Below are 26028 nucleotides of genomic sequence, written 5' to 3'. Positions count from 1 at the left end.
GTTTCCGATTTAGCTTAAGGTTCGATAATGGAATAAAGTTTTCCTTTTATTTGTTTGAAAGGCACAGCGTTTATGCTTAGGTTTAATTGTATTATCTGTTTGTTCCCCTCCTTCCAGCGTTCTAACTGATACCGCTTGTTTCGTTTTGTATGAAGTTCGCTTCCTTTTATTTGGTGGAACATTGGTATGGTCTATGATTTGTTTTTGTTTTCTGTTATCATTTGTTCTCTCTTCTATTTAACAATCCCACGTACCTTTACAACGCTTGTTATTTTAACGTGTTGTAACTTTTTACTGCATCGCTACCTTTTACCTTCTGTTAATGCACTAGTCGTTCTTAAAATATATAAGGTACTTATTGCTTTCACAGCTGCTTAAACTCTACGACTTGTATATGAACGGGTACTAATGCACTACAGTTTCTGATGCAGCTTAGCCGCGGTGCGTTTTCTATCGCAATAGTTGATTTTTCCTGCTCTTTTATCCCTGCCCCCCGCCTAGCAAAGCACGCTTGGAACTGTTTCCTCCCTTTTTTCCATTTTACTTTACATAGATTCTGCCGTTGCGAGAGAAATCGTTCAACTTTGCTAATAGAATATTGTCCATGCAGCTGCAGCGAGAGAGGAGCTAGGCGAAATTATTTGCCTTCGAATGAATGTGAGACACAAAAAGAGAACCAAATGTGTTTTCAAAAATAACTACACGCTGCATTTTATGTGTTTTTTTTTGTTTTTTGTTGATTTACTGTCTCTTTTTCTTACATACTATCTCAACTGGCTCGCGATAACGAAAACAACATGGCCCAACAGGCTCGATAATGGGAGTGTGTTACACTTTTCTGTTATCTTTCTTCCCTTTGCTCGTTTTATAAGTTTAGTAAAGCTTTCTTTTCGTTTTCTTATCCTTCCTACCTACACGTGTGGTTTACGCTGTTCTCTGTTATCTCTGGTTGCCTTATGTATATAACTTGTTGTTGCTCGTTCTTTATAAACCGAGGAAACCGGTGTCGTTTGTTCTGCTCTTCTCGATTTCCTTTGTGCAAAGTTTAGAATATTGGTTTAGTTTTATTATTGAAGCACTCCTGAGCCGTTCCGTGCGCCGTTGCTGGTGGGAATGTTGGGTAAACTTGGCCCGTCCTTAACGGCGTTACTTCCAGCGAAAGGCGGAAAGGGCTTGCGTGCGTTAAGTGGCGTAAGTGGCTTATGTGGGTGGATTTTTGGACACTTTGTTCATGTCGTTCCAGCTCTAGCGGTACCGGAAAGCGATGCCGACGGTTACCATGCCGTTGATGATGATCATAATGATGATGGTGGTAATGATGCTGATGCCGGGCTCGCAGCATTAGGAGGTCTTGAAGATTAGTATCGGCCAGTAGAGCACGACGAAGACGAGAAACAGGCCGGGAAAGACGATGCGCGACATCTTGTCGATTTCGCGCCACATGATCTTCTCGATGCCGGTGTCGGTGTCGGTCCAGGCTACGGATAGGATGCTCTGCCGGCGCGTCGGCTGCTTGGCAGGAGGAAGTGGAGGCTGTGGACCACCGTTCCCCTGTAGCGAAACCTGCCCGGGTGTGGTGGGCGTCTGGGTCGGTTTCCGGGGCCGCACGCTTACCGTTCCACCTTCCCAGTTCGCGACCGTGCCGATGCTCTGTCCCTTCTCCATCGCACTGATGCGCATCGGCAGTACCTTCGGCACCTTGTTCACCTGGTACTGGTACTGCACGTCGAGCACCTTCACGACCACGAACTCGCCGAGGGCCGAGAACACGAACAGCATGCAGCCGGCCATCCATAGGTCGAGGGCCTGTCGGGGTAAAGAAGGTGCGTGAGCATGGGTTTATTGATTTCCTGACCAAAAATGGGGTAACTTCACCTTGACATACGCCACCGGTGGAATGTCCGCCCGCATCCCGGTGAACATCGTTACGAGCGTCAGCATGCACGTTACGAGCAGCGTGACGCGTCCCGGGATCGCGTCCAGCCCGAGCCAGAAGCTAAACCAGGACAGCATCACCACGAGCGAGGACGGTGCGAACGTTTGTATGAGATGGTGCCCTATCTGTCGCTCGAACCGGAAGTACACAGCCAACCGGGAAAAATTACCTTTATAAAAAGGGGGCAAAACGCTAGAGACAAAGATACCAAGTGGATCGCGGAACGCAAGCAAACTGCTTACCATACTTCTCCGGCATGTAGCCATCCGTTTCCTCCAGCTGGAGCGGCCGGCCGAGGTTGTACTGGAGCAGCTTCAGCTCGGGGTTGATCGTCACACCGTTGTCCGCCCACTTGAGCCGGATCTTCTGGTTGTGGTAGGAGAAGCTCTCGATGTAGATCGGGCAGATCTGGATGTCCATCGGGTAGAGCTGGAACTCCATCTGGCAGGCGATGATGGCGTGCATCATGCACGCGTACCGGACGGTGGAGTTTTTGTACAGCGTCACCGAGGAGAACTTATGCGTGAGGGTGGCGATTTCTGCAACGAACGAATAGTGCCCACCAACCACCGGGATGGACCGGAGCATGTAACGAGCATGAGTAGTCGGGAGAGGTACATTAGGAATGTTGGCGCAGTTTGGCTTTGCTTGCGCGACTTGGGTGGTTAATGAAATGATCCATTTTTGGGGTTTGACACAAGGGTTGAGAGAATGTACAGAACAAAAAGAAATAATAGAGCAAAACGCAAAACAAAACAAATATCGCTTGAACATCCATTATAGCAGTCATCGGTGATATGGACACATTTATCGCTTAACCATTGTGACGCTTCTTGATTGCGTACTCGTTACAAAGCTAAACCGATGATATAACGACAATCTCATCGATTAATGGTGCTTAGGATGTGCTCAAGTAAGAAGAAAACCCGACATTCTTATACCATTTTTGAGACTCGTGGCATAACATTCTGCGCAAAGATCGTAAACTATGCAATTTGCAAACATAAAATAACTCTGGACGACACTTCACCCACCTATTTTTCACGTAAATTCATTCCCATGCGAAAAATCTATTAATTTTTTTAACAAAATTATTCATATTATTACTTTTATAATTATTCATATTAGTATTTTTATACTCGTTTTAGGTCGTCTTTCCCGGTAGCTACAATTCGATTCGGTTACTATTGAAATTGATTTTAAATTCCATTTTTTTCCATTCCATTTAAAAAATAATTCTTCATAGTCTTTTTTCCACTGAAAGGTTCTGGCTATAAATAAGCTCTGTTATGTAATCTGTTCGTAAAACATCTTTAAATCCATTGTCCTATTTAGTACTAATTTATGGCAACTTTGTAAAGACAATTGTTGGTCCGAGTACTTTCATTCCACTCACCTATTTTGGTAAAATCAATCCACATTAAAAAAAAAAACAATAATTGTTTGATGATTTTTTTTCGTATTCCTATTTTTGTCACTTTCGATTCGAATAAGAATTCGATTCCGTTACTACTGAAATTGATTTTAGATACTTTTTCAGTTACTATTCGATTTCATAAATATTGTATACAATAGTCTATTGTGTACTCTGTTCGTAAACGCATTTTCAAATCACATGTTCAATTTATTATTAATGCATGGACCACTTTCTATTGACCGTTGTTTGTCCGAGTACTTTCACTTGAGAAAATATCCCACACATTTTTGCTTACTTGTTCTGCATAGATAGTATACCCGAAGGGAACCGTTTAGTAAACCTCGTAACAACTACTAACTTATAAAACGAAGCAATTAACAGTTCACGCAAGCAGCACATTGAAACCAACAGAAAGTATCGTTACGCGTTTCGTTGAGAGAATGCAGCAAACGAACAGCAAATCTATGCGGTGCGCCTTGGCAAAGTCGGTGTGGGTCCCGAAGTGTGCGTGTGTTTTGTGGGTACGGGGTGGTCATTGAAGCGGCTATTAAGACCAGCAACGGCACAACAGCAGAATACCTTTTAAAACAGCAAAACGCAGCAACAGAATAGCAAAAAGGTACATGAAGTGAAGGAAATCGATGAAGGATGTCACTGCTTGTTGATGTGTGATTGTGGTTTCTGGTGGAGGGATTTTGGTTGAGGCTGTGATGATTACACCGGCAAGACATCTTTACAATCCTGTTCCTTATGCAACTGGCGGGAAGGGGGGGTAGCGATGGGTGTACTAATAATGTTAGTGGAGATCATTGTGGTGTTGTTGTTGCTAGTATGGATATATATGAGTGTGACATGACACTCGAGGATGCGCTAGTGGTTGTTCTTGTGTGAGGCTTCCGACTTTCGGCTTCGGCCTACACTCGCCCCTCGAAACCATCGCACTCACCTTGTTGCCGCATGGATCTCATGCAACTGAGCTTGCCACACAACACCCTATTCATACCTTCATTAATAAATGTTTGACCTGCAATGAGGTATGGCGGTGATGAGCGTTCAGAATTCAATCGACTAGTTTTAGTGTGTGTTTGGTGTATGTGTGTGTGTGTGACTCGGTTACTATTGTTTCCTTTCCCACAGCACTTGGGGAGCTGTTTGGGGGGACGGTGCTGGGATTTCGGTGTACCGGTGTGTTTTGTGTTCGTGTAGTGAGGGAAAGGACGAAACAATAGAGAAAGACAGCGGGAGCGAAAGGAAAGATAACGTGTGCACTTGTGTCTGCTGCTAGGGCTTGCTAAAAATGTGGTTTGAGTAACGAAAGTTTTGATCGGAACACGGGAGGAAGTTCCGTTTCGTTGGGTCCTTGTGTCTTCCCTGAAGCGTCGCGATGAAGGTGCTGGAAATAGGCTTGGAAATAGTTCTTTCTAATGGCTTGCTCTTGCTGTTGCTTTTATTGTTGCAGTTCGAAAAGGTGTTCACGAGGGTTATGCCTGGAGGCTGGAGTTACATGTAAGCAGTAGAAGCGATAACAGAACATCACTTAATACTGGTCCGTGGCAATATCGCTGTACCGAAGGGGAAGATATTCAGAGAGCTTCGTCCTTTGACCCAGAACTTGCTTTATCGTTGGGGTAACTATCCTCACCTCTTTCCATAATGTCATGGTACGATCATATACTTTCTTACCTGAGGGAAGATGGTGGAAAAGACCTGAGAAACCTGTCGAGTTGCACCGAAAGGTTATCGGGGGTATTTCATCGACCTCTATCGACCGTTTGCCTAACCCCCCCAAACACACATATACACACACACACACGAAGGAGTCATGAGAAATTGAAGACTTGTGGCGCGGTTTCCATCCGGTCTATTCAGTGTTCAACTTTTCGCACGGAAGCACGTGCTACCGGAAGTTTCGTCCCGAGGAACGATTGCGGGAACATGGCCATTAAAGGTAAGCAGCCATTACGCGATAACATGGGGGGAGTGGGGTGAAGTTTCTGGGGTCCTACCGGGACACAAGGTCAGTGAAAATGGCCCTGCTCAAGGATGTTTCGGTGCAGCACGGATGAAGGCTGCGCACATCTGGCATGCCAACTCCGGGCCACTAACTCCAATGATAGGCAAGGTCAGGGGGTATTTACACTAAACATGCCGCGCGAGAAAAGAGCTGTACCCTCCCCCTCTCCCTTTCCCACCCCGTCAACCCGACGGAACGTAAAGCGCAGGAAGGAAGGTCGAAATCAATCGCGATTGTAACGAGCGTAAAGCAATAATGGAGCCACGAATCGGGATGGACCCATTTTCCACCGTCTGTGGGTGATTTCCATTAAATTTTCGATAACTAGTTGCTGAAATGAACTATATTCTTTTTTCTACACTTACAGGAACCATTGAAATTATATGGAAATGCTTATAACAAACTCAGTATTTTTTCGTTTCATATGGGTCCTTTAGGAGTATTTTCATACGCGATAAACAAATAAAAGTTGGAATGAAATGGCGGCATTTTGCTGAATTAATAACTACACACAGAAAAAGCATAAGCACATAAAAATTCAATTACATTGATCGCTGACAAGAGAAAACGTCAAGAACGATAACAAAATGCACAATTTAAAAAACACCAACAAAGAAGAGAACGATACGAATATACAACACAGACAAAACGTTGGACAACCGGCGGCAGCATGCCGGTAACAGAAGTGAGGTTAGAAAGCCGGTTTCGAACATCGGTATGAAAGAAGGTAGCGCGTATTATCGGCTCATCTGCGGTTCACCTGCATTTACCTGAAATCTTCGAGTTGAGAAAGTACGGATCCGGTTGCCATAGGTTATCGAAAAACTCCGGCGGAAGTATCACGTGGTCGTCGCCGTCCTCGAAAATGTCGTCGTGCAGATCCAGCCGCGACTCGACCCACTTCTGGTGCACGAACATATCTACTCTGTGGATATGCGGCGCCCGAGGGGGTTGATGGTGATGGTGGTGGAGGTTGCAGTTGCAGTTGTGTTGTTGTTTATTTCAAAGTTGATTTGTGTTTATTTTCATCAATTTCGATTGCCGGTTTTGACGGAAGCCGTCGATTTGCGGTGGTGGGAAGAAAAGCGGGGCAGAGGAAGAAGTAGAAAGAAAAGTTGCATTATTAATCGATTATTTATTCATCCTGTATGGGGGTGGTAGAGGTGTTCGGTTTTGTTTTTGGTTGTGCCGGTAGTGTGATTGAGTGTTTCAAGATGGTGGAAAGCACTTTAATCGGAAAGAGATGGTAGCTGATCGCTTAGTATATGACAAATGCACCTAAAGCTAGGATTTCAAGCGGCAAGGAACATTTGCATACCGTATAGTATACGCTTGTGTGAGTAATGATCGTGTAAATGACACTTAAGCGTGAGTTGTAATCTAAGCGCGTTTTCGTATGAGCTGATGTCAAACGGAAAATCAGTGTAGATCAAAGCAGGCAAAGCTTAGATGGATTTGATTGCAGCATGCGCTATCTCTTTCGTTCGTACCATTATTTGATTTCCCTCATATCGCTCTTCCTCCCAAACCTTTCCCACTTCCCCCTCCAACCGTGGTTGTTCGGTAGCAGTGACAATCGAAATCGAACACCAAAAACGATGACGACAAACGAACAAATACTCCTCCTGCCTCGAGGGCGTCTAATTGAAGGACATTCGGGTTGAGGGTACCCGAATTGTGGTGCGCCATTTTGGTGCCACCATCTAACAACCTGTCTGAAACCGACCCGGGGGAGGTGTTGGGTTCGCCCGGGGTTGGGTACAAAACGCAAACTGCATCGATGACTGTCGACCGGCGATGTGGGTGCACATTGAAAGATAAAAAAGACAAACAAAATAAATGTGCATTTTATTCTCCATGGTCACTGCTGCTAAAGGTATGCAATAAGCGGAAAAGATAATGTTTTTACCATGGAGGTATGGAGTGTTCTTTTTATTTTTTATTGGCCTAAAGTGGCTTAAAAATTATTCATACCTTGGCAATATATTTATGCTTTTAACTTTAAACAGGTTTAATTAAACTGTTATTTCTACGCTTTTATAGAAATAACCAGGCGCCTCCATAATAGCATAGTCAATAGGAAAAAGCTTTGAAAATCAATAAACTTTTGTTTTCAATCTTATTCCTTCTTTAAAAACTAAATTCATTCCCATGTGAACAAAATAGATTTTTATAGGAAATACCATGCGTCCCCATCGTCAACTCTGTAGAAATCGATTTTAATGAACAACCAGGCGTCTCCATGCTTTTTTTTTATAGACTTTCCTACGACGTTTTGACAAAACTTTTTTGTTAGATTTACGAACATTATACGTTATTTTCGTAAGGTGAAAAACGAGAGCAAAGCATGAAATTATAAAGGTGCATTTGATGATTAACTGCACGAATTTTAAAATGGGTGTATATTTTATGATTGTAATGTGTGTGTGTGTGTGTTTGCTGAATGTATGTAAGGTTGATTTATTTTCCATTTGTTTTGTCATTGTTTGCTTAGCTGCTTTCGATACCTAAAGTCCATATCCTCGACATTTATGGAATTGATATCTACCACGAATATACTGAACTCTACCACGACCGGGCTGCCCTTTTCCGACGGTGGCCGAACCTCTGAAACGATAGGGGGAAACAATGGAAACGAGTAGAGACGGTGAATAAGACGATGGGCAATTAATTGGCATGTACTTTGATATGTATGAAAATGCGATGCGAAAACGAATGCCGTAGCCCATTTACGGGCCCATTAAAAACGGTGCAAGATTCTGCCATTCTTTTCGACCCCGTTCCGGTTTATTGTAGATGAACTGGTTAGTACAAGCTAAAAATAGGCACCGGACCGTGCGTACCGGAATGCGTCTGGGTTGATTTTGTTGCTGTTGGTTTCGTTTCCGCGAACGCTTCCGGTTCCGGAAGGGTCGCAACGCAACGGTCCACCAGCTAACAACCGGCGGGCCGGTTATTTACGGTTGCTGGCACGAAATTTGCATCACAAGAAGCACACTTCGAAGGCTGCGCCGTTCGGATGCCGGCATAGAAGTGGAATTCAAAAGAAAGCTAAAACATAGGCAGGCCTTGAAAACTTATTACCGATCGCCCGGTGGAAAGCTTTGAAATAGGCAAACAGGAGGGTGGTAAATCCGGGCGGCCCATTATTTAGATCCGGCCCGACGTGTTTCACTGCGTTGCAATTGCAGTTGCACTTCCGAAATCGTAAACCATTTCCGTGTGCCGATGGAATAAAGAAAGAAGGTAAAAAAGGAAAGAACCCGATCGAAAGGTGAAACGAAGTGTGAAACTTCATTTTAATGAGCCTAATTAGACTGGTAATGTTCCAATTTTATTTCACGTTCACGTGGAAACGCTCAAGAAAGGAACTATTATTTATTTGATCAAAACAATTTCCAACTACTTTTCTATTGTCATAATGAATCTTTTTTTCGGTTGTCATTATCATTGTCAGACGATTTTCTTAAAATCTCTCTTGTTTGCTGTTTACACAAAGAGGTGCGAAACATAACCTATTTTTTTTCAATGTTCAAACACGAACCATTTCCCAAAACAATCGCGCAATTGCAAACAGTAATTGCTGCAAATGGTTTCATTGTCAGGTTGCCAAAAATTTGTGTAACTAGGGGAGTAAACAGGATAATAAAGGCCGAAACGAAGGAGGACAATGAAATCTCAGTCACATTTTTATTTCTACATTTTATTCCATTATGAAATGAATCCAGACTGTCTGAGTATTTTTCATATTCCGTTCCAAAGAATGATAATATCGGTAGAATAATGTGCAGTACGAATATTCGATGTTGGTTGAATATAATCCAGTAGAGTTTAGCTAACAATCTACTTTTCCAATTTTTTTAATGTTATCAAATCAATAACCTAGCACGCATACTCTTATTCTATTCTGGTCGTGGGTTGGAATCTGGTGCTCTCGATACTTATGCAGATTGGTATCTTCCGACAAACCAAGCTTGGTCTCTTCCGACAAAATCTGTATCAAGGTGCGCGAATGTGCATAAAAGTATTTGGGATAGGGCTTTGCAGGCAGCATTGAGGTCTGTGATGGCTCGACAGTTGTCACCCTTCTTATACACAAGGTGGATGACACCCAGCGTTCAGTCCTCCGGTATCCTTTCCTGCTCCCTAATTTTTACGATTAATTGGTTCATGCTGACTGCAAGCTCTACCAACGCCATCCTGAATAGTTCTGCCACCAGCCCATCGCTGTCAGCTGCTTTTTTCTGTTACAGCTGCTTGTGGCACCCGTGACTTTGTTCAAGGACAGTTGGAGCACATCATCAGCTACCTCCTGGCTAATGTGTTGCTTGATTCTGGCTGCGCTGCTGCTGGACTCCCCTAGTTCTGCTCCGTTCAGGTGCCCGTCGAAGTAGTACTTCCACCTTTCAATGCCCTCCTCGTATTGACACATTGCGACATTTGGTGTAAACTTCAGTCCTCAGTCCTTAGTCGTCTGTAGTGTTCCACGTTCTGACGGGTCTCGCTCTGCATTCTTCTTGTATAGTGCCCGTCTGAACTCGTCATCGAACTACTTTGTTTGCGCGATGCTTGGCCTATTGTCTGCTCAGCTGTGCTGCTGATGATTTCTCGTTCCGCCATACGCCAGTGGTCATCGTGGGACATTGTGCCGGTCGTGTTGTTTAGTCGTGGGGTTGGCCGGTGACGCAGTGTGTTGACAGGGAAGAGATTCTGTCGTAGCTTCACCATAACTAGGAAGTGGTCCAAGCCGACGTTTGCGCCCCTGTTGGTTTGTACGTCGATGATGTCCGAGAAGTGCCTTCCGTTTATAAGAACGTAGTCTATTTGGGAATATGTCTATTGTGGTGATCTCCAGGTGTAGCTGAAACGAGGTTTGTGCTGGAAGTAGGTGCCTCGGGGATGCGAAGTTTATGAGCCGGAGGTCTCCGATGACGATCTTTACATCATGTTGTGGGTAGCGGTAGTACTTCCTCACGAGCTGCGTAAAGAGAGCGTCCTTGTCTTTATCACTGCTCCCAAGGTGCACATTTATAATGCTCAGGTTGAAGAAACGACCACGTATCCTCAGCCTTAATATCCTGTCGTTGATCCGCGGAGCAGACGCTTCGGACTCCCTTCCGTCGGACCTTTTGAAGAGCTACTATTTTGAAGCCGCGGACTCTCACTTCGTCAGCACGCGATTGTTTTTTTTTTTAGTTTTTTATAGCTGCAACGTCAGTCATTGTCCGTTTTGGACGCAACATCGGACGCCAATAGTTTTTTCGTGTTGTCGATATATGCTTTTTGCGCTTGTTGCATTTTTTATCAGGCCCATCAGCCGTGTTGTTTAACTAATTGTCAGCTAATTTGACGGGTAGCATTTGGATCAATTTACGATTTTATTTATTTGGTGATTGAAGCTTTTGGTCTGTATAGCGATTCCAAATGTTCGTATCCAATTATTTAATTGATTTAGGACTGTTGGAGTTTGAATACAATTCTTCTTGTATTTGAAGATATAATTATAAGTCTATAAAATATCTATTGTCAAACCGAATAAAGTATGAAATGGCAGAAATAAACCATATAATCAAAGTCTTTTTTCTGTCCTTTAATTATTTAATTATAGAATAATGCTTTTATTATTCTATTATAAGCATTTTTGGTTTTGTTATTTTACAGCAACACCGAACTAATGGTTGATATTTCCCATCATACATGCCGCATTTATTTGCTGTTCGATGGGGAAATCCGCGCCATAAAAAGGAGTTTTCTTCCAACACGCGATGCTTTTACCTACCGCGGGGTCATTCGGGGGTTTTCCCTCAGAGATGAAACAACTCCACCGCAGCACCGGTAGCTTTTCGTGTGGTGTAAGTATTGTTCAGGCGCTTGGCGAAGGACTTGGCAAAATTTCCCACCAAAATGAGTCAGGTGCCCTCTCACCCAACATTCCTAGGACGTTTGATTAATAAATGATGCAATGCAGACGAATGGATTATTGCGCTGTTGGTGTAACTGCTGTCCGGTCGGTGGATTGTAGGTGTCTGTTGGAAAGTTCACCCTTGTAGGTTTATTTTCCAGAATGGAGGAAAAGGGTGTTTCCTCCATTCGCCAGCTTATTTGTCGACGCGGAGGTCAACTACCCAAGGTTAGGGTGGGGAAAATCGGTCGAGCCTTGTGGTTTCGGAGTGTTTGATTATGAAAATGTATTTCACCGCCCGTAAGGATAATCGCCTTAGACGAGATGGACATGTTTGCGCCAAAAAGGCGAATCGGTACAAAAGCGTTTAATCCTTCGATCATTTTGCGAGCAAATTTGTGAAAAAGGTGTATTTCTTGCTAATTTCATGGACAATGGATGCTTGTTACTAAAAACATGGCATTTAATAGGGGAAAAGGTACTTTTCTATTTTATTCTAGTAAAATTATGATAGAATAATTTAATTTTAATTATTTGAAGCGCAAAATTTTTCAGTTGGGTAGTTTTATACAACCTTTTAAAAATTCTACGATTGCATACATTTAGGCGCCACGCACATCCGTGTTTTGTTTATTTTCTACACCGTGTTGCTTTTTGTTTTGTTTTTACATACCGCAGCAAGCGATGAAGTACTTTCCAGTTTTTGGTGGAAATCAAAGGAAGTGGATTGTCGAAGCAAAACCTTCGCTTCGTTGATAAGAGTTCGATGCAAAAGGAAACGGTAGATAGAACCAAGCCGACCGCCAGAATTCCCCAACAGATCAGCAGATCATGCAGAGTGAAGGTGCGTGCCTCGTCTTCTTGTGAGACTGGCTTGGGGCCAGGTCCCGCAACATCCTCCTCCCGGTAGAACGAGTGTCGCACGTTCCAGTACCGGAAGAGGTCACCCTCGATGAATGCCGTCCAGTGGAAGTCGAGCATTTCGTCGAACGGCGAATAGTAGAACAGAACGAACGTATCCTGAAACGGGGCAAGCCGTTCCGGGACGAGATGTACCGCATCCCAGCGTGTACGACTCCAACGTTCGGCGATGTCACACGGTAGGACCTGAGCATACTGTCCCGGGTTGGCGTCGGGCGAACTTACGTCGATCTCGCGCTGGAACTGAATGTGGCTTATCTGCTTGATGTACTCCTGGATGAGGACTGGCATACCGGACCGGTTGACCTCTTCAACAGTACGGAACTCGGGTAGGAACTGTGTTTGCGCGAGACGTGCTGTTAAAACCGACTGATACACGGTGAGCAGGATTAAGCTGACGTAAACGTACGCGGTTAGCAGGCAGTTTCCGGCGCCCGTATCGAGTACGGATCGTGCGGGACCGTTGATAAACGTCTGAAAGATGCCAAAGTGTACTGTCATCAGGGTCGGACGACGATGTTCGAAATACCCTAAGCGCCACAGAAGGATACTTGTCACTGCCGAGGTAAGGAGAAGGGCAAGCCACAACGTCCAGTGAAACGGATCGAGTAGCAGACGAATGAAAGGCACACGACCGCTCCGTGGCACAAGGACGCAGTGATAGCTGAACTGCTTTAGTGGAATTCGCTTGATTGGATGAGGTTGGAATGTGTCATAGACGATACCAAAATCCATCTGGTTGTGCTGACGCCAACTGCGCACATCTGTTGTGTGGATACGGTACCGGGCGTTTACCCGGCGCGCCATTATATCTATGAAGTACGCGTATCGGTTCGTCGGTAACACCCGGGATCGCTGATCACCTCGAGTGAAGTAAACGGTAAGCTCGTAACCATGAAGATCTCGATACTGCCTGCGGAAAAGTTCCTCCAATGATCCGAACGAGGCCCGCTCTGGTTGATGCATAATAATAGCCGGAATGAACGGCTCCAGTGAGATACAGTCAAAGTGGCCGCGAAGGTCGTAAAACAGGACGAAGATGTTAAACGCTTGGTTATACTTTTCGAAACGAAACATCTGAAAAGCATTAATGTTCGGGTATAACAGCAGCACAACTACGACGAATCGGGCACTTCCAAATCGATGGATCTTCGAGGCAAGGAACGAAGGAAACGTCTGGAAACCCTGGAGAGGTACAGACAATGTCTCACTTAGTGCGCTCGAATGCTGGTAGAAACAAACTCACATTCGGCGAATTGTTGGTGAAAATGATGAAGTACTTCTTGGATGTCATGAACTGTTGCAGTGCGTCGTCCTCCATTGTGATCTGCCGTGCACAGGATGGCCCATGCAGCGCGGTCAACACCGAACCCAGGATGTCGTTTGCTTGCGGATCTTCCCCGTGGCGCAAGAACTTAAGCTGGTACACTTCATCATGCCGACAAATCGGTTGCAGTAGTTTCAACAGATAATGAGCCACGGGAGCGTCGCTGTGCAGGTAAGTCCTACTCCAGACAGGAAGGAATAGCTCTTCCTTGTAACCGTACGACCGATGACACCAAAGATATGTTAGAACTATAGAGCTAAACCGAAACCAACTTCTTTGGCAAGTCATTGCTTAGCGAATGGAGCTTTTCGCTTCATGCTGGTCATGATCCCGTCACTTCCCAACTGCACAAAAGCAAATGTTTAAAGTGTGACAAGATCTGCAAGGTGCACTCTAGGAAATGAAATGTGCTCTTGAATAATGTAATGTATACTGTATTATTCAATTCATTATAGAGAAAAGCATCGCCACACTGCTTTGATTAGATTCAAACATTAACAATGGTATCATAGTTTTAAACGTTCGCTATTTTAAAACTGTCTCAAGATCATAAACATATAACTCGTAACGTCATTGATCGTATAATTACCTACCTTTCACATAGTCTTCTGGCAGTACTACTCGTGGTTTGAGCGTATAATTTTTGGCCGCCAGTACCTCCTTCAGAATGCTGCAATGGAAAACAGAGAAGAACCAACAAGCAGATGTTAGTAAATCCACTGCGAGAAACGATCGGTGGGAAAAAGCAGCACAATCGGATAACGAAATGCAGGAAGTTTCATTACTAATGGCGTTAATCTATTATTATGTCGAAGCGGTGGTAAGGGCGCTCTCTCCGGGGAGTAAGCTTGCAGGGAGTGTTTGATCAAATGTATTTCTGTGTCCACATGCGTTTTCCCCCGATCGGGGTTCGGGTGCGGTTGGTGCGGTTATGGGAGTGGATATTTTTAGAGAACTGCTGATACCCGATGGTACGCCTTCCATTTTTATCCGGCTCAAGTCCCACTGACAGCTCATGTCAGGATGAAGGATTAAGGGAAATAGCCTCATGATCGACCGGGAGGGTGTGTGTACCTTTGCGTCCCGGTTCCCTGCGGGAAAGCGCTTCGGCGTCATGTTCCGATGGGAAATGAATTAGCATATACAGCGATGATACGGGAGCATGGCAATGAAACGTTCATGTTTGCGTATTTTCGCAGCGTGAGCCACGTGGAGTTGAATCGAGCACGCTTCTAGTCGTATGTAGCCTTTGCGAAATAGAAACGTTGAGTAAAAACTTGTAGATGTTTGGGAAAGTGGCAAACTATAATTGTTCGGTTAAAGCAGCTTGTGAGAAAAAATGTTCAACTTATAACATAGATTAACAAACCGATCCATCACTTTACCTCAATTGCAAACTTGATAGGCGGTTCTATAAAAGCAATTTCAATAAATATTTTTCATGACATAATTTAAATAAGATGTACAACTTAAGCTCCATTAGAATCTCCTCTGCAAGATTATTGGAGCAGAAAACGAGTTCAAACACACCAATTTGTTAGAAACCGATGGAAAAAGGATCATAGTCTGTTTTGTACAGCAGAAAATCAGGAGACATGCAATGGTGATGAATAAACATTAGCATTGCTAACGATTGCTTGGCCCTACACAACCCAAATGAACTACCCACGGGAAGGTGTACATAAATGACCATAATCGCTCCATCGGCGGTAAAAATGGTGACGGAGAAGGGACAACTACTAAAGCAAAAATTGGAAACGGCTGGATATTCAAATCCAACTATAATAGGTCGTCATGACTGGCGTTTGGTGAATTTCGCCGCGATGACCAACCGGATGGATGATGAATCGTAAACAGGGAAATAGTTTTTTTTGTGGATTTTCCTTCCTTCCGTCGAACAGGTTGGTTTGCTAAAGCTTAGGTTATTCAAACAGAGATGAATCGATTAGATAACGACGGGTATCACAAGAAAGGCTGGAGGGGAATGAAATATCGCATTTATTTTCCCATTTCACTATGCTTCAATTAGATTTATAATTTTTATTAGTACATTTGTGAAGGGCGCTGATATGTAAGTGGATTAAGTTTATTAAAATTGCTCAAAGCTTTTAACTAGATGTTTGGTAAAATGGTCTAAAAATATGTTATAGTAAGTATCTGTAGAATTATGTGCAAGTTTATCTAAATAGAATTTGATATTTTACATTGCTTTCGGAAAAATGATTCCCCTCCGTTCCAAGCATGTCGTACAGTAAACAAACTGCACGCGATCGGCCACGGCCAAGGCAAACACTGTTAGCCCGACCCAGGCCTAACCAATGCTCATCGAGTGTTAAAAGGGCTGTGTGATGGTTTTAATCAAAATAAATTGTATTATCAGATGTAGAAATCTATTTCATTTCGTTTGCGCATTTGCGAAAGGCAAGGCAGGGTCCCATGGTGGCGTGTATTTTGCGCAGAGGGAGTGTCAAGAGCAACCCGGTTCGATTCGAGTACTAGCCAATAAACCTAAACTATAAAATATGGGAGCAAAAACCCTACCACGCACGACGCGAACGACTGCAAACCAATGTCAACTAGCTGAACGCAACCGGGGTGAACTAATCTGCACGGGGGAACTAGGCAGGGTGAGCAGAGAACAAAATAGACATAGAGAGACATAGGAAAACGGTGTAGTTTATGTGTTTTAGGCTAGGGAATGCGCCACCACGAGGCGACACGCGACTTTTGCGCGAAACAGATCGCCGGCACGAGAACGCCAGCGTTGATGTGCGGCGATAACAAATGGATCCGTTTTTTCCGTATTTCCCACATCAACGCCACATGAGTGTGCAAGTGTGTATAAGGATCGGGGGGAGGGAGGGAACACTCGAGACCGACGCCAAGTGGCAAGATGAGTTGGGCATGATAAGTGCACCCGATACGCACAGAATCGTCTCCGGAATAATTATTCCACGCCCGGAAGCTATGTTGCATGTGTCGTACTTCGTTGGAAGCAATCGGTTGCAATTAAGCTACTCTGTGAACATCGGGAGAAGTGTTTTGATTTCTCTACATTGTGTGGGCCTTAGATTTTGTGCAGTTATTTTACAAATTAGCATTCGGGAAGCTTCAACAACGATGTAGCGCAATGCGTTTCGATTACGAAGGAAACGCCTGAAGCTATGCAATCGCAATGTGTCAATGCCAATCGTTGCATTCAATCTGCACTTGTCGACTCGTGTGTAAACTAGCATTTTGGAAATCTGTAATGTTATTTTTTCTCGTTAAAATCAAATGAAATGAAAGGAAATAAGATAAATTTTGTAATATTCATTTTACACAAAATGTACGTTATTACCATCAACGGAGTTAGTATATACCAGGCGTCGACAAAGTCCGGCCCGCCAGCTGATTTTATCCGACCCGTAATAACATTTTAGTGCTTCATACAAAAAAACCCATCTCAATTTCTCAAATTGTTTTTTTTTTTCTCAAAATAGAGATTAAAATTGTTGAACGAGTTGTTCATTACAAGGTGGTTTTCTCTTATACTTTTTGTTAGACTTTTTCTTTCGTATATGCATTATTGATCTTATGCCACAACTCGTTTAGTATGCATCCAAAATAGCTACATTTAAGGAATAAAGTTATTTTACCCATTACGAACTAAAATAAGGCTTGCAATATTGAAGAATTTTCGAAGCTGAGTTATTTTAGATATGACATTTTTATGAATAATTTGTGGATAGGATTAACTTCATGTACAATTTCAAAAAACAGCAACGAACAGTATAATAAACCAAAAATTATATATTAATCGAAATTCAACGTAAATAAGTATGAAAACGTTTAAACATTCCAACGATAAAATTTCAAACCTACATAAAAAGTCATATAAGCTCCAATATGTTAGCTTCATTTTTACTATTTAGAAAGTTAATACTCTATTCAAAAGGATATAGTTTTACTTTGAAATCATTAAATCATCGTTTAAGGTATCGGGCCTGCGCTTTTGGTTTCTCTTTTAATCATCCGGCTTTTTTTGGAAATAGTGTGCCGACTCCTGGTATATACCGTTGAGATTTCACCATAATTTTTCAAATTTCCTTTCTATTTATCTACCTTTTCTTTTCATTGCTGCCATAATTGTGGCCGCTTTATGGACGCTTTCCTGCCACTTTCGGTCGCCTAGTATTCGTTTAAATTGCACACTGCCGCAATAAATAACACCTAGCGCAGCGCAGCGATCGTCCTGAGAGGTGAAACTTCGACCGTTCACGACAGCAGCGTGTGTACGATTTCACCAAAAAACATCTTTATTATCACACAACCGAAAGGGAACCGAGCAAGAGAAATAGAGACTCTTACCACTTCTTTTGGATAGTAAAACTCCGAGGTAACCATCGATCGCGTGCATCGGTTCATTTTTTTTTGTTGTTGTTGTTTCGGCGAGCTTTATGTTTTTCGCTCGCCCGAAAGACCGGGAGGTTTTTCGTTAGGGAAGTAAAACTCAAAACTACACCGCCAGTCACCGGACTGTCAGGTTTGGGGTTGACTTTAATTTCGTCAAATTTCTGCCACGGAATCGTTTATAGGCCGCCGGTCGGGAATGCGCTTGTCGTTGGGAAACTTTTGCCGGCAGCCAGCGATGCTATTTTTCCTTGCCCAGCACACAAACCAGTACCGCGGACACATATGGGTGTGTGGGAATGCTGGGGGGAAGTTGTTGGGCGGTAGTTTAAAATAATTGTCCCTCGGCACGAGACCTCGGCATTGTGTCTTCCGTAGCCTTTTATGGATCACTTTCTTTACGGGGTCGTCTTCGTGCAATTTATGATTTGACTCGCAGTCGCCATTACGTTTTCAGCTAACCATGTTTAGTTTATGTGATAATGTGAATGTGTATGTTACGGGTTAGTGTTTGCGCATTGGTTGAACTTATTCTTTTTAGCAACTTTTTTTATTTCATTATTTATTATCGTCTATTTGTCTAAATCAATGCTACAGGTTATGTTATAATTTAAAAAGCTGAACATTATTTAAACTCAGCTATTGCATGACTTGAGTGAAAACAACCTTCCAAACAAACCCCTCACATTAAAAATCGTTCAACAATCAGTTCCTCAGTTCCCACAGCAATGTGCTGTAAATTGGTCCCCCGAAAAATCATTTAAACCACCACCATTTCGGTGCACGAACACAGGAAATGATCCTTCTTTTCCCGTCGAGGAAAAACCGCCGACAATTATGCTTCCTTTTTTTCTTTTCTTTACCTCATTCCCCAATGCTTGCCCTTGCTTCGGAAGGGACCTTCGGCAGAAAGCAACCGAAAAGTGAGGCCGTATTCGGCTCCACAGCAAGGAATACGTCTTGTTCGCTTGTGTCTTTTATATACCGGCTCTTTGTAGTTTGTAATTTGCAGCCCCGAATCTACAACGGGCGATCGGAATTCGAGCGAATCGAGTAAGATGGAAGGAAAACTCATCCTACAACGTCCCGGATGGACGGCTACATGATGTATGTTTCCTTTGCATGCACTCGAGGTTGGTATCGGAAGATAAGCCTTCCAACTTGTACCGGTTTTGTTGTAGATCGTTCCAAGACGCGCAACGGAGAGGCTAAATGACTCGGCTTGAAGCCATAAATTAGCACCACGGGGCTCGTAGCGAAAGTGGTATCGCTTTTGCTTGGTGCAGTTGAAAATAATTTCCACTTGGTGGAATGCTGTTGGTTCCCTGTTTATCTTCGAATGCACTGCAAGCTAGCAAAAAATAAACTTTTAAAGTTTACGTTTCCTTCTTGGAAACTCTTTAATCTGGAATAATTCTAGCAAACCACGGTCTGTTGACATAAATAACTTTTGCACGGGTTTTGTGGAGGCGCAACATTGACGTGTATTTCCTCGTAAGGGTAAAGGTTGAACCATTTTGTTCGTGAGCTATTGCGTTACAAACCTCTTCTTGAGGACTGTTTTTGATTTCACGCCGGAACGAAAGGGATGTCAATCGTGTTGCAACCTCCGCTATTTTGCTATGATTATCCACCTTCGATGCTTGGTTGAATATCCAAGCAAGTATCTTGATTCCGTTTCGGGTGTTGACTTATTTACGTTTATTGATGTAAAGGTCCCACGTGTCCCCCAAAACGTCATTAACAATTTACAGAATTAACAAACACAGAAGTTAAAAAACAGCGAAAACATACATCCTTTGTCACGTTATGAACGGTAGTTTACGGGGATTATGCTCTGATTTGATTATTCCTACGGTTGTATCCGTTTCTTAATTGCTTGTTTTCGTGTTAAAAATCCGGGCCGGTTGATAGAAGACCATCGACGTTGTTTTCGACATCTTTCCCAACACCTCCTTAGTACTTTTCTCTAGTTCTTAAACAGCGTGAAACCAGAACCATGTATGAAACTCTCGGGCGAGAGCGTTTTAAACATTGTTGTTTTTTTTTAAATTTTCCCATGTTTCAATCTACAATTTCCTGTTTTTTTGGGCATAAAAAACCTCTTGAGTTTTTTTTAATTCAATACCAAGAAGCGTCAAATTTCAAGTGATGGTCAGATTGCCAAAAATATGTCACAATACCATTTGGCTCACCTTTCTGCACACTGTGATACGAAAACTAAAATAAAAATAAATAACTTAACGGGTGCCAGAAAACGTACGTCCCTTTTTCTGAGTGCGTTAGGAGCTCTTCTATGTCTACGGAAAACATATGTCTACGGAATGGCAAGTTCCATGGGGTTTTATTTTATTTTATTTGTGAACATTCTCACCGGCTTTTAAATAAGACAACGGCTTTTGAAAGCAGAAACACTCCAACACCAACTGCGAAAAAAATGGCCAGAAAGGATATTTCACCGTTAGGTTTTGAAAAAAAAACATGTCTATTTTTCTTCCTCGTTCTCTCTCTCGTCATCTGCGTCCTTTTATTATTGCAATCCAATATAACATTGACCGCTGGAATGGACGAAAAGGCGCCGGTGAGTTAAATTTGGCACCGAAAGTCAAATTTGTGGCCGAAGACTTTCGCTCCGTGACTTGAATTATGCAGCCAAGAGGGAAAGGAAGGGAAATTTGGAAGCTCTAAAACTTCCTCTATAAAACCCGGAGAGGACCATTGTTCGGCCGTTGGCAAATGTCCTAAAATAGATCAACCGGTGGGATAATGGGTCGGGCGGTGGGATAGAAGGTGCTTGCTGCTTTCTTGGCCACCGGATGTGCGGAGGTCGCAAGAAACGCACTTAATCTCGCCGGTTGATTGAATCCGATGGCTTGATGGCTTGCAAAAGAACCGCAGTGCCAGCCCGACTTCAGTGCAACACTGGCGACATCAGACAGAGCTTTTCCGCCTTCTTTCGATTTCCCTTTCCTCCTTTGCCACCCCGTGCGTCCGTTTAATGGGTTGTTTTATATTTATATCACCATTTATTGGGCTCGGCGTTGGCGAAAACGGCAGCGGAAAGGGAATGCTTCCTGCGACGAACTACGCATTCTGGTAGGTCATGGTTCCGCTGTGAAAACATGTGGAAAAACAATCACACCCACCACCCTACTTCGTCAATGAACTCTGAGCTCTGAGCTCTCCACAGTCCCCGTCTCCCACGAATAAAACACGGGACGAACTTCCGGGAACTTCCGGCATTCTGGGCCACAACAAAGCGAACTGAAGAATTTAACATAATCCAATAGCCGGGCACCACCGCATGCAGAAAACGTCAAACTTTTCAACACAACCACTTAAACCCACACACACACATATGTGCGCGCGAACTAGGACGAGCTTCTGGTACTTCTGGTGGCTGACCTAACCTCAAAAGGTACAAACAAAAAATAGTTCACCTTCGCTTCAGTGGTTCAAATAAGGAGTCTTGGGAAGTGCTGCACCCTTTGCAAGTTGAGAAACAAAACAAAAAAGGGAATGGACACAAAAAAAAAAATAAAACAACGGTAGGGAACTCGCTCCGAATATATGCTCATGAATTATTTATAATGAGAACATTTAATTCTCCTTTGCCTCCGCCACCTGTGTTGGTGCGTGTGTTCCGTAATAGTGCAGTAGTGTTACACGTTACTTTCTTCCGTTACATTCGTTCCCGGCCGCCTTCCGGTGGGGGATTCCTATTCCGTTTCCTACTCGTGAAGTGAGTGACTGCCAGCCGTTTGTTTATGGAATGCGTCGTCGTCGGCATTGGGAGTTAAGGGCATTAGTAAATGTTTGTTTCTCCATACACCACTCAAGCATCATCCTGCTCCGAGCCTATGGCCGAGCTTCCTTCTATGCAGGATGTTTTGCGCTAAAGTCCTCGTCAGCGTTTTATCGGTTATTAACACCCTCTCTTTAGGCAGGCGCATGTTTTTCAAATGGGACCTCTCACAGATCTAAAATTAGGATTCTTTTACTTTCCCACTAATGTGTTTAGTAGCTCGAATATGCGGAATGCACAAATTTAAATTAAACTCTGTGTCCTTATGACAGGATAAAGTTATTTGTTATTTGTTGTATTATAAGAAAAAAAAGTTACTTGGACAGACAGTTTAGAACAAACAAACAAACCAATATACATAAAAAATCGTAATTAATCCCAATAGAATGTAATCTCCAAGTGTGAAATATAATGAAAAACCTATTCTCATGTGTAACGAACATGTGTGTAAATTTTACACTGTAAAGTATGATTAAAAATGGTTCTATTGTTTAGGAGGAGAATATCCCGAATCTATAATTTTCTTAAAATATGCATGGTTTAATTTAAAAAAGAAACCCGGGGGCTGAATTTATCGAATCTGTTCAATAGCATTGGCGGAACAGTATATTCATGTAAAACGGGTACTGAGAAAGAGAACAAACAAAAGTGATAGGTAAACAAAAAAAACTAATTTTTCTACAACTATGACATAAACAATACTTTAAAACTAAGTAAATTTAGTAGGTTGAAAAACAATATAAAAAAACTGTCATATAGGTGAAAATATGCTCGTTACATAAGTGAAAATGTTCAAATTGTTATATTCTTGTGCCTCAACATGCTTTATCATCTCCTGTCTAATCGGTTTTTAAATTCATTACAATCCACTTGGTCATCTTCATCTCAAGTTATTCACCGTTCTTTGTTTTACTTCTTCCTCAAATCACTTCCAAAGGCAATTCTTTTATCATAAAAAGATTGTAGCTGAAAAAAGGATCCATTTACACTCTTTCAAAAATGTCGATATGAATTATTCGTTTCCTTTTTCTAACTCGCCCCGTTAACTGCCTTTCGCCGAAACGGGGTCATAAATTTGCCTAAAACACTTCGGCGTGAAACCGCTAGATCACTTCGGTGGTGGGTCGCTTCTTGGAACCGATTTGCACCGAATCAGGCCGCACCCACTTCGCTCCGAGCGGCGTTCATAATTTCTACCCACAACCGGCGTCCAACCGATCCCCGCCCCACCTACTTCCGTTTGAAGTGTTCGAAAATTGACAGAAAATCAATGACCTCAACCAACCCATTCCGCGGATTGTGCAGTGTACGGAAGCAGCAGCAGTGGAGCATTCCTCCAAGTCTGGACGTGGTGCCCGGTTTCTTATCTGGGTCCTTGTATCACTCGAGACATCGCAAATCGTTACCACTTCGACCACTCTTGGGCTTCTGCTCTCTCTCTCTCATCGGCTAAAGTGGCCGAATTTTCCGGCCAAACACCAAGCACTCAGACTAATCACGTCGGCTCGTACCCGTGTCGGAGGGGGTTGAACATGGATGGAACGAGGGGGGCAATTTTGGACACGGGACATCAAATCGGCCAATCGAGCGGAAGCCCTCAAGGCGGTGTGGTTTTCTTTCGGTTGTGGAAGCCCGAGGCTTCGCGCCATCAGCATATAAGAGCCCGCACTCGATGGTCCGATGGGTTGATAATCGCAACATCAAAACCGATTTCGATCCGACCCGCGAAACACAGGATGTCCTATCCTCTTCCCGTTATTTCCCGCTTGCCGTCTTTCCGCAACATGACACATTCGATGCTCGTTGGCATTGTTTTGGGGGACGGTTTGTAGATTTCTCGGGGAGTTTTCCGTGAGCCTCCACCTCCTCCAACATCGTCAAGGTCAGTTCGCCGCCAATCGTCCGGATCGTAGCCTTTACCGTGACCGACCGGAGATCGATACCCATTCTAATCAAACGAAACAAAGCTATTGATTTGCATTGTAAGGCATTTGCATTCCCCAGCGATGCGGAAAAGTAAGCTCAAGCCTCAAACCTCCACCTCAACCAAGGTGGAAATTGTGTTTGTTTTAAAAGTTTTCCCTTTTCGGCACGCCATCTCGAATGTTGGTGATTTTTCAGCTGCAGCTGCATTTAGTAGCACTTCGGTAGTGAAAAATGTCGGAAAAGCAAGAATGTTGGGATGACGGGTCCAAAATGAGGGTGGAAATTGATGTTTAATCCTTCTTCCGTGCGTTCTAGAGGTATTTTGTTGCTCTTTTACAAACTTATTTAAGGGTTTATTCTTCAAGTTTTTTTTTATTGCGAAAAGGTAGTTGATATTTCACTATTTCTTTTCGTAGTATGTAAACTGGTTGTAGTTACGTTTATGATATTACTAAGAGCTACTTAAGTGGGCTTAAATATTCCCCAAAAACCGCTCCTACGAACCAGAAATTTGTGTCTTTTGATCCAATACAATAAATTTAGAAAACCTTCAGTGTTAACAGCTTGTTCTACGCCAAGGCATAGGCTTTGAGTTTTTAGTCGAATTAATGTTGTACGCAATGTACATAATCGAACAATATAATATCTTTTATGTTCGTAAAAGTGGAATTGTGAATGAAACTATGCATTTTGTAATTCTTGTAATTCATTTGTAATTCTCGTAAAAAGCTATTTTATGGCACATCTGACCAAACGTGATTATATTTCAGTGTGTTTGAGTTAAATTGAAGGGAAATAGGTACACATGGTGTTTCGCATTTAAAAACGCAGCGTCAACACACTTAAAATCTTGATGTAGGGCTTCAGATTATCAAACAGAGTGATAAAAATTTATTGTAAGTTCATGCTTTTATACCATTTGCCACAAAAAGAAAGTACATCAGTAAAATAGGAATATATTTCAGAATTTCAAAAGTCTTTTATATAGGTTTGTGAGTCGTATTGAAAAATACTCATTATTATCACCTGGTCATGTGAAAGATAAACTTTTTTTTAATGTGAAGGAAAATTCAAAACTGTCACTATGATTGTAAAATAACATAAATGCAATCAGCTAGGATCCGATATCAAAATTCAATTAATGTCTGTAATGAAACATTCGCATTTTCTTGCTCTCATAGACGAACTGTGGAAAACCATGAGAAGCGATAAAAAGCAGCTTTGAGTTCGAAAACAAAACAAACACGAACCCGCCGAATGAAGTCTCAATAAATAATCAGCCCATTTCTCGCACCTCCCGACCCAATCAGCCTCCCGGCCCCTCATCGTTGGTATATTTTTCCGAAAGGTTAGGATTTTCATGACTTTACGTTTTATGGCCGTAGCGGGCCGGCTTTGTCCGCGTTTGCATCACGCCACAATGCGCCACACGAATGGGAGGTTTGTTGTTTTATGAACCACCTTTGCAGGTCGTTAAAAAAGAAGGGATTGCGAGTTGACAGTCCCCCCGACGCACAAGGTGAAGGTGTGTAATTGATTTTCGTTTTTCGGGATGGGATTTGGAGATTGAGTGAATCATTCGAGCTGATGATGGCATCTGCATATTGGTAACATATTGGACTGACATTAAGCGCTGAAGAGGCCCTGAAGAGGACGTCTTCCGACTTCTACACTCACCATACAACAAGCAGCAGCACCGCGAACACGATCGATGTACTCCGGGCCATGGTTCTGGCCACACCGGGCGCCATTTTGGTGTCCAGCTTCGGGCACCAGTACCCTGCGCTGCGAAGGCGACCTTCTTCGGCGCCTCCGCCGCCGCCGCCGTCGCCGCCCGCGCCCTCGTCGTCCGAGCGGTTGTCCTGGTCCTGGGGTTCCGGGGTTCCGATGGCAGGGGTTTATAATCATTTCATGGTTGTTTAGAGATTGGCACGCAGCGCCACGTCTGCGCTAGCCGCCCTGAGGATTGCGTGTAGCGATGACTACACCGGGTCTCCTTCCCTCCTTCGACCACTCCAACACACTCCTCCGCAGTCGTCGCAATTGTTGTTTTGCCTTTTCTGTTTGATATTTCACCTCACTTCACCATCACCCCCGACGTTTCGTGGTGGTTTTAATTTCTATTAGGATCAGCGAACCGAAGAGATGGAACTGAACCGAACACTGAACACACCGTACAGCTGCAGCGAGTTCGCTAGAGAACCTTCCAATCATCCGTTCCACACTCACCGATTCTTCGCCAACCCAAACACACACTTAAACGGTGCTTCCGCTCCGGAGATCCTACTCGGAGACGCGCGAGTTCGTAGCACGTGTCGGAAGTGAACTAATCATGTCGCGTACTGTAGTCTTCTCGCCGATGCCCATTGCACTGAAGTTTGCCGCCAT

At 43.3% G+C, this 26028-nt stretch overlaps 1 protein-coding gene across 1 annotated transcript; it reads right to left on the bottom strand.

The window, feature by feature from the left end:
* Positions 1-1341: 1341 nt before the first annotated feature.
* Positions 1342-26028, bottom strand: LOC131266925 (glycine receptor subunit alpha-4). The gene is made up of 9 exons (XM_058269621.1): positions 25984-26028; positions 25318-25508; positions 14111-14187; positions 7875-7974; positions 6138-6292; positions 4300-4377; positions 2179-2475; positions 1876-2105; positions 1342-1806 (listed from the first exon to the last, which is right to left on the bottom strand). The coding sequence occupies exons 1-9, from the start codon at positions 26026-26028 to the stop codon at positions 1342-1344; spliced, it is 1638 nt and encodes a 545-aa protein (XP_058125604.1).

The sequence above is a fragment of the Anopheles coustani genome, chromosome 3, assembly GCF_943734705.1.
Source record: "Anopheles coustani chromosome 3, idAnoCousDA_361_x.2, whole genome shotgun sequence".
NCBI lineage: Eukaryota > Metazoa > Arthropoda > Insecta > Diptera > Culicidae > Anopheles > Anopheles coustani.
This window is presented reverse-complemented; position numbering and strand designations above follow the sequence as displayed.

Bases quoted from the DNA above. Each gene is read 5' to 3' on its own strand.
- LOC131266925 (XM_058269621.1), bottom strand. From the start codon at position 26,028: ATGGCGGCAAACTTCAGTGCAATGGGCATCGGCGAGAAGACTACA. The intron at 14,188-25,317 runs GTGAGTGTAGAA...TTTCCATTGCAG, and splicing joins GTGCTGCTGCTTGTTGTATG to CATTCTGAAGGAGGTACTGG. The intron at 2,476-4,299 runs GTGAGTGCGATG...CGTTCGTTGCAG, and splicing joins GAGATCCATGCGGCAACAAG to AAATCGCCACCCTCACGCAT.